The following is a 9,332-nucleotide window of genomic DNA, read 5'->3' as shown; positions in this document are numbered from 1 at the left end:
ACCACAGAACCCAGTCAGGATCAGTCACAGCGTGGCCAGGCCCCAGCTCCCTGCTCTCAGTATGGGAAAGGCCCATAGGGAGGTGCTGATTGACACTGCGACCGGGGCCTGCGCCAGCCGGCCTACCACCCTGAGAGGGAGCACAACAGTTCCCCCTCCTTGAGATTGAGATTGCAGGTATCCCTGCCAGAACCCACATATACCCCATCCCATTACACGCACATCCCTAGTATCCCCCAAATACCCCTTCCAGTATCTATACACCCCTCCACACATCCCGAATACTCCTTCCAGTACACACACAGCACCCCCCCCAAAATCTCTCCCAATGCACACATATCTCCCACCCCCCCAAATACCCCTCCCAGTACACACACACCCGAGCACCCCCCAAATACCTCTTCCAGTAAACATACACCCTTCCCACACACCCCAAATATCCCTCCCAATACACACAGCCCCTCCCCCCAATAGACCCAGTATGGGGGAATGGGGGACGGTGGATGAGGCTAGGCTCACAGCTCAGTCAGGGGGGAGGGGCAAGTGGGGGGCGGGGCTAGGCTCATCCAGTCACCGGGTGCGTCACTCACGACTGCCTCACGGAGCGGGCGGGGCCTGGCCAGGGAGGGACAGACGTCACTTCCGTTCCGTGGTAGAGAGCGCTGGCGCCGGACGGTGGTGGAGGTTGGTGCGACGGTTGCTGGCAGCCTTCGAGGGACAATGAGCGACAGCGGGGAGCAGAACTACGGCGAGCGGGTAATACATGGAGCCTGAGTGCACAGCCGGCCGGGCCTCCAAAGCGGCAGCGCGGCCTGGCCCGTCTGGGGCTGGCCTGGGGCGCCGCTCCACGGCCCCGCGAGGCAGGGGCAGGCCTGTAGCTCGCAGGCAGGGGGCGGCGCGGAGCGCGGCCTAGCCTCCGCGGGGAACGCGCTGGGAGGCCCGTCCGTTAGGGCTGGCTGGGGTTGGCGCGGGAAAATGGCCGCCGAGCCGCTAATGGGGGAGGCGGGGACACTCTAGCTGCTCGACTGCGTGCTCCATGGTGAGTCCTCCCGGCGCCATCTTGGGCTGGTGACCCGCCAAAGGGACAAAATGGCCGAGAGGCCGGGCGCTTCTATGCCCAGGCGGCCCGCAGTCGGGGTCCTGGCAGGCGAGCCCCTTTCTCGGGGGTGGCAGCCCTGGAAGTACGGTCACGGCCTGGGCGTGCTGGCGGGCGCGACCCGAGCTTCTACCCGGCAGGACGTGCCTTGCGCGGGCTCCACGCCAGAGGCGCACAGCCCTCCCCCCTCCCGCAGTTAGTAGCACCAGGGAGCTTCAGCGGGCTTCGCCCTGAAGCTGCTGAGCCAATCGTGGGCGAAGCAAGGAGCTTGGCTAGGGCATGTGATTCCTCCGGCCCAGCACCTCTCCCGGCGCTCCCAGGGGCGTAGCCACCCGTCTGCTGGCAGTCGCTGCCGCAGAGCAGCGTGGCTATAGCCTGTCCTCTCTTCCTCAGTGGTGTTTCTGGGTTTCTGGGATGGGGTATTTAGACGACGTTAAGTAACGTGGGTGCAGTCCCACTCCAGGCACCGTGGAAACGGGATTGGAACTCAAGCCTCCACGCTCTAGTTCCTGTACTCACCACTGGAGGCACTGGCGCTGCCTGTACTGTCCCTGTTATCTTGCTATTAATGGTTGGGTGTGACGGCTTTTGACAAACTATCAATAACCAGAAGCTATTGATGGTGCCTAAAATGCTTATAGAGCTTGAGGGCTAGCTTATGGGGAGGGCCAGCTTGCTTTACCATTAGTATTGGCATAGACATCCGTTGCGTTTGCTGGGGCCTGAGTCAATGGGATGGGAGAATGGAGCTGAACCTGAGTTCTTGCTGTGTTTACAACTATGAGGGGAGCACTCTGTCAAACCTTACGCTGCTTGTAAACACTGTGTAACTTTTCATAGCAGTTTACTGGGCTTGTCAAGGATGGCAGTGTCTTAGAATGTGTTTTTTCCCCAAAAACTGGAATAGCATAATTGCTCAGATAAGAACACTGTAGACTTTTGCAGTATACAGTTAGCCCTTTGATCACAGGTAGATCAGAATAGAGGGGAAAATCTTTGGAGTGGCAGTAAGATAGTTTTCAGTGGTTCTGCCTGTCCACACTGCAACACATCTGTTACTTGCTTTCTGTGATAATTCTGTTCGTGATTTCACTATGCAGGTAGTAATGCACTTCTGAATGTTTAATAGTCAAAAGTTGCAGTTGCTTGTGTAAGTTAATCTTTTATACATTGAACTTTGGCCCTTTAATTATGTCTAAAAACATAAATTTGCCTCTTAAAATAGCCACAATTCTATTCTGCGCAGATATTTTGGCCTCCTGAATCATGTTTCAAAGTGACTGGTATATCTAGACAGTATCAACTGACTTGAAATTACAAGTCCTGAAGTTTTGGTTTTGCAAACAGTGATTATTGGGACAGTATTATCCTTCGTGTTCACAAGGGGCACAAAATTTTCTATGAAAGCCAAGTAGTAGTATTGCAGTTACGGTACAGTAAACGGCAACTTCTGAAACAAGCAGCATTTACTGCAAAAATGTTATATTTAGCTGGGTCAAATATAACAAATGGAAGTTAAGCCGAAAAAGAGAGGTGAATTATTTAGATATTTGGTGGTCGGGGGTGGGGATGGAGGGGGAAGCTTGTCAGTGTAATCCAAATGGAGTAATTAGTTTAAATTGAAACATTGCAAAAATACATATTTTTTAAATGAAATTTTCTGACTTCCCGTTATGCCTGAGGCCTATGTAGCTGTTTATATTTCTACACATTGTTTGGTAATTGAGTTTTTAAATCTGTCATAGAGGTTTTTATTTCCTTTAAAAAAAAATCAGAGTAAAACGTAAGCTTTCCATAGAAACGAATATGTAGGGTGTTAGTATGAAATCTTAAATTTTATCCATGTACTCATCTTTCCAGTAGCATGTGTAGAATTTCCGGTGGCTCAGATTTACTACTATTGGACAGTAGTACTGACCCTAAGAGTATAGCTACACTGCAGTATAAACCTAGGGTTAGTGGGACTCAAATCAGTTGACCAGTGGTAAGGAACGCTGGGCTTGAGCGTCTACATTGTATTTAAACCCTACTTTCAGACTTTTCTAACCCATGCTTAAACCTAGGGCTCAGGCATCCACGCTGCAGTGTGCAGACCTAAGTCAAAGTAACCATATCCCAGAGTCCCTAGCGCTCCCCCTCCCCCTCCCGAAAATGTGGCCAATCTAGCTGTAGGACTGTGGTAGGACATGTTTACTGCCCAGCCCCCTCAGCACATTACCAGGAAGCAGAAGGCTCGATCTGCTCACTTTCTGCTGCAAACCCAGGAGATTTTGGTAGTTTATTTGCAGAATGGTGATCTGAACCAAATGGGTTAACACTGACCTGAGGTGCTCTGATTTGCAAAAGGGGGGCTGGGGGTAGCTTCCCTTTTCAATAGAGTGGATTGCAGATTGTTGGCGGTAAGAGGGCTCAGGAAGTTTTTGCATGGAAATGTGGGCTACTTCCAGCTGATTCTTGGGATATGTGTCAAGGAGGGCTGCAGCTACACTTCTGAACAATAGGGCTTGGACCTGCAGGGTCCTGGTCCTGGGTTAACACAGTTGCAGTGGAGACACAAGGGCATTAGCCTTGATACCAGGCTCTAACACAGGCTTACATTGCAGTGTAGTAACCCTAAATGTTCAACAATTAGGGGCAGAATTCCTTTTTAAACTTCAGGGTACATTCAAGATGCTAGACATTATCAGATTTTAGGCTAGTGTTTTTCCAATCTTTTCATAATCTCTACATCTTGAACTTTTCTGCAAAGAAAAGAACATACTTTCTGTTTATACCATTTAATCCCTGTTCATAGTGGGCTGCCGAACTGTGGTAGCTATATGAGAGTGTACTGGCAGAAGCCTTACTTGATTAAGAAAATACTGGCAGGGTTTGAGTAATTTGCCAACATAACCACTTTGCGTCTCTGATTAGTGTTTATGGAAGCTATATTAAAACCTATAGTTTTATAGAAACTATAAATTATAGAAAGTGTGTGAAATTTAAACTATACATCATCCTGACCTTGGGGCTTCAGAAAATTGCATATGTAAGCAACCCCCTATCAACATAGACACGAACAAGACCTAAAATCAGGTATGTCTCACTAGCATTTAATTATAAAACACAGCCACACAGGAGTAATATTACTGACTTGGGGTTTTTTTGGGGAAAATTCATACATTTCACACATTTTAAAAAATAAAAATGGAGAACACAGCCAACTAGCTACCACAAATCTGCTATTTTAGACTAGATTATAAGATTTGCTGTTTTAAGACTGTCTTATGTGAGACACTGGTGAGGTAATATTTTTTTATATGGCTGTCTTCGGTTGGTGAGAGAGACAAGCTTTTGAGCTTACACAGAGCTCTTCAACCTTACAGAGCTGCTTTTTACCTGAAAGCTTGTCTCTCTCTCCAACGGAAGGTGGTCCAATAAAAGACATTACCTCACCCACCTTGTGTGTCTCTCCAATATCCTGGGACTGACATAACAACAACACTGGCTTTTGTGACATTTTTCTAGTATTTTTAAGTACTTTTTTTTGCAAGGTTAGAGAGAAGTGGCTTTTAGCTGCTTCAAGCTAGAAGTTGGGTAGTAAAGCTGGGGGCCCAGTAATTGAGTGAGATGTAATGTGCTTGTCTCCCAGTATGATAACGCCCCTGAAATGTATTCACTGACGACCTGCCCAAGATGAAGTGAGATGATGTAAATTGTGCAAAATCCAGGATTTGAAATAAATGGCAACATTTTTCACAATGAACACTGACAACTGTTCCTACTCTTATTTCAAGAGCTTTTATGCCACATGTTGGTTCAGTGGTTTTCTGGTCACTCTGAAGTATACGTTTCGGAGTTAACAGTCTTTCTGGAAAATGGATAGTTACCTTGGTCTGTGTACTTTTATTTGGTAATGTTTGAGACCTGCGAATACTGATCCTGTTCCTTTGAATGACCAAATAAGAGCTGAAGGTACTGAACCTCTTTCAGAAGAGGATTTACTCACCTTGTCTTCATAATGAAAAAGTTGTTTGGCTGCTTTTTTACCAACTTTGAAAAACACACCTTTTTCCAGTGAAGACATGGCCAGTGAAAGATAATTATAGTTGTACTGAATGTCCTCTGTCCTTTATATGAGTGACTTAACGTATTCTGCTGGTGCCTTGTTTATAGAATGCTTACACATCAACTTTAAATTTTTTACTAATAAATAAAGAACATGTCCCAGTGTTGTGAATAAGAAATTATTATAAGAAATTTTCAATAGTATTCAAACTATGAGAGGAACAGTCAACTCCATTTGGTGAAAATACTTAAGCATGGCTCATTCTAAACATTAGGACACAGTCAACTTAAATATCACATCTCTGAATTTATCTACTAATACAAAACCTGAAAGATTCAGTTTTTCTCCTGTTAAGTGGAACTTTTACATAGTAACTAAGAATAGGAAAAACACTTCGAAAAATGTGATTGTAAACTCACAAATTAACAGGAAATCAGGGTTAAGTGCATTATCTGAAACTGCTTATATTTTTAAATTAAAATTCAAGTTGATTATCCCTTTAAGATAACTGAAGCCCTATTACTTGTCATTTAATTATTATAGAAATGAATGAGAGATGTTATTTTAAAGTGTTTGTAGAAATACAAGGTTTTCTTTTAGCTGTTTGCGCTTGCCTTATGCCTTACAGCTTTCACCACATGGAGCATTCTTGAAAACAATCTACCTTCTTAGAAATAATTCTGATTTTATAACTTTTCCATATTTTTAGTAGTATCTTAATTGTTCTATTATAGTAGCATAATTTAATGGAATGCCACGAATAATAATGAAAACACAGAAGGCGCAGATTTGAGTTTCTGGTCTCTTGTATTTCCTTTTTAAGTGCATTAAGTGAATGTTTTGTCATGTGTATGCCAAAAATATGTGGCATGACTGCTACAGGAACTACGACCCTGGATCTGCTGGCTCCCATGGACTCTCAAAATCCAAAGTTGAATGAATGAAGGAAAAATGTGAATGAATATAGTAGCAGATACAGGGAAAGGATGGGGGAGTTACAATCCTAAAAAAAGCCCTCTCTGCAATTCTGAAATTCAGGTTTAGAAAACTATTTAGATATAAAACATTGGATAAACAAATTTCCAATTAGAAACGTTTGCTATTTCCATAAATGGGATATGCAGTGGTATGAAACTAATACAATCCTTGACCGATTCACACTCTTGCATAGAGTTGGGGAGGGAGAACCAACTTCTCTTCTGCCACCCTTCCCCACAGCCATAGCACAAGCAGAAACTTGCCTTGCCTTTGCTGCTCCTGTGCATAGCAAGCTTCCAAGAGAAATCTTAATACAGAGAGGAGCATAAAGCAATACAAGTAGGAAGAGAGGAAAACTCAGACTGGGAAGAGCAAAACCAAGCAAACTAGAAGCTGAAAAATGTAAGAATCAACTGTGGGAGAAACTTGCACCAAGATGAGAGGAGACTGATGAAGATGTAGTGGGGAAACAAATCAGGTTCTCTGCTCCATGGGCTTCTAGTATTTGAGGCAATATATTCTGTGAAGGGAGTGCTTCCTTTCTTGCCAAGTGGAGGGGTAGTGTTGACATGCTCTACTGGAGTCATGTCCAGCTTTCCTCAGTCTTCTAAGGATTATTGCAGTGATGTGTGCCCTCTTTAGAGATGAGGAGGGAATAGGTTCTTCAAAGACTCCCAGAAAGGAACCTGGGGAGATCGTATAGAAAGTTAGACTGAAACTAGGGGTTGGGCATAGAATCATGACGTCTGTTGAAAGAATTACAGGAGAGAGAGAGCTGAATGAGAGAGAAGCCAATTGCTTTATTTAGGATGTAGATATTAAGCAATATCTTTTTCCTCTTTTTAGGTTTCCTTCTCCTGCAATTTTTTTTTTTTTTTGGAAGGGAATTCCACTTAGTTATGGTTACCTCTGCATTTGTATGGAACAGTGTGTTGCCAACCTTTGTAATTGTCTGGCATGTTAAATGGTTTAACATGTTCCACCTCAGATATTGTTGCAGTGGTAATATAGGTAAAGTGACCCATCTTTTGAACACATGAGTTTCTTGGATAAAATGTAATCTTAGAAATTATGCCATTTAAAATGGGTGTTGGGCGTTCATACAATAGTATTGCTCTTTGTCTGCAAGTTTGAGACCCACAAAGAACTAGAAATTTCTTTAAAAATGAGAGCTTAGTTTATGAAGAATATAGCAAAGTGTGTATGAACTACACATAGGACAATGTTCTGTGTTAACAAGTGGATTAAGGCTTTTGGACAAATGTCACTAAATGAAGCAAATGCTCAAATTCTTCCCAAGTCTAGTGGTTTTAAAACTAGGATTATAGAAGCAATGGGAATTTTTAATGCTCAGTATGTTTCTCTGCCGGGCCTAAAAGGAGTATATTTGGAAAACACTGAGTAAATTGAGTTAGGTTTAGGAAGCCTAATCTACAAGACATTTTGGCCTTTACTGGTTTTATGACTGTTGTGCATAAAGTACTTTGTAAAAGGAAATTGTGTTTGAAGTGACAACTAAGTTCCAAATTTTTTTAAATCGAATTGGTTCATAGAAACTTAAAATGAGGCAGAGTTCTGGGGTGGATTAAGAATTTTTCTTTAAATGTAGTAGTTGAGTCCAGATTAAATAATGTTCACACTAATTAGAAAAATCATATTACCTCTCATTGCATGAAACTGTAAAAGACTACTCATAGTAAATACTGCTTAGTGTAGAAAACTTAAGGTCTGCTTTTTATTTCTTCATAGCTGGGTAGTATAGTTGATTACTTTTTCTCAAATATAAGAGGAATATCTGACTTCTAACTGCCATTGCTGCTATTTCGAAATAAATTCTCACTTAACACTTCATGATATTTTAAACATTAATGGTAGTCAACATAAACAATGAAACTCACAGCAGAACAAGCTTTTCTTTTGGTTGTGTGGAAGTGGTGGTTTCAACTAAAATTAAACTTCAGCTAATGACTATCCAGTACGAAAAAACCTTTGTGTATGAATTTCCAAACACTGGGAATATGAAGTTAAAAAGAAGAGAGAAAATCATTAGAATTGACAAAAGAAGAGTGTAATTTTTGGCCCAAAAATGTTAATTTAAAGAAATCTAATTTGGAAAAAGCTTGCTATTTATAGACAAGTTTCCATGAGCTTTAAAACAAAAAACTTCCCCAACCAATATTTCAAAACTAACATGCTTCTCCAGTGTTTGCAACCCAAATGTTGCAGCCTTGTGATTGTGTATGAAAGTTGAACGTGGCACTGGCTAGAAACTTTTAAATCATAAAATGTAAGTAACTAGGGTATATTCATTATCCATATCAAGAAAAATACAAGTAGTAAACAATGGTATAAATAGTACATTAGATTTTGAGAACCAGAATTAATGTTGATATGCACAATTGCATCTTCAGTTTGTGTGCAGAATTACCATGGTTGCATATGGAAATACAAAACCTGCATGTTCTGTGAGTTTGCAGGCAAACTAAACATGCACATACCTAGCTTTTAAAATCACACTTTCAAAATTGTTATAATGTGTATTAGTGACATAAAGGAACGTTGTAAGGTTAAGTCATTTAATATACAACTGAATTGTACTTTTGAATTAAAAAAGATTATCGGTTTGCTCAGTTTAACTAAATTCAAGTGCAGTGGTGACCTTTTGACACTTAAACATTTTCTTGTTGATTAAGATTTAAATATGTGGCTAAAGAAGTGTGAAATATAGTAGCCGTTGAAATTTTTCATTTCAAAATGACCGGTAAATCTTCAATCCATTGCACACTTAATTTTAAATTAGGCATAAATAGAGAATGCACAATTACCCAATACTAGACTGATTTGACATCCATGTAAAAAGTAATAGAAAAATTGGTAGGTCCAAGTCTTGAACTGCATATATAATAAAAAAGTCCAAAAACCATAGCATTTTTTTCTAGTTTCAGTTTTGGCACTAGATTTTATCCTGGAGTTTTAAAATATTCTTCATCCTGTTCTTTTTCTATTAAGGTTAATGTTGAAGAAGGAAAATGCGGAAGTCGTCATTTGACAAGTTTTATAAATGAGAATTATTTGAAGCTCAGGAATAAGTGAAGCTGAAATTTGAAAAAAAAAAAGAAAGTGAATGCATGCTAATTATCAGACCAGAAGTCCCACTTATAGAATATTGAGCAATTTGTGTGAAGTGGGGAAGATGAAAGAAGTCAGAAT

The 9,332-nt window shown here is 41.5% G+C and overlaps 1 protein-coding gene across 1 annotated transcript in view; it reads left to right on the top strand.

Moving 5' to 3' along the window:
• Positions 1-606: 606 nt before the first annotated feature.
• The window catches only part of TRA2B (transformer 2 beta homolog), a 31,855-nt gene continuing 23,129 nt past the window's right edge, over positions 607-9,332 (top strand). The window contains exon 1 of the mRNA XM_077826963.1: positions 607-756. Coding sequence (XP_077683089.1) covers positions 721-756 — 36 coding nt within the window. The 5' untranslated portion in view covers positions 607-720. The remainder of the gene's footprint in view (positions 757-9,332) is intronic.

The sequence above is a fragment of the Eretmochelys imbricata genome, chromosome 9, assembly GCF_965152235.1.
Source record: "Eretmochelys imbricata isolate rEreImb1 chromosome 9, rEreImb1.hap1, whole genome shotgun sequence".
In the NCBI taxonomy this organism is placed as follows: Eukaryota; Metazoa; Chordata; order Testudines; family Cheloniidae; genus Eretmochelys; species Eretmochelys imbricata.
The sequence above is the reverse complement of the archived record's forward strand: the minus strand, read 5'-3'. Positions and strand labels throughout refer to the sequence as shown.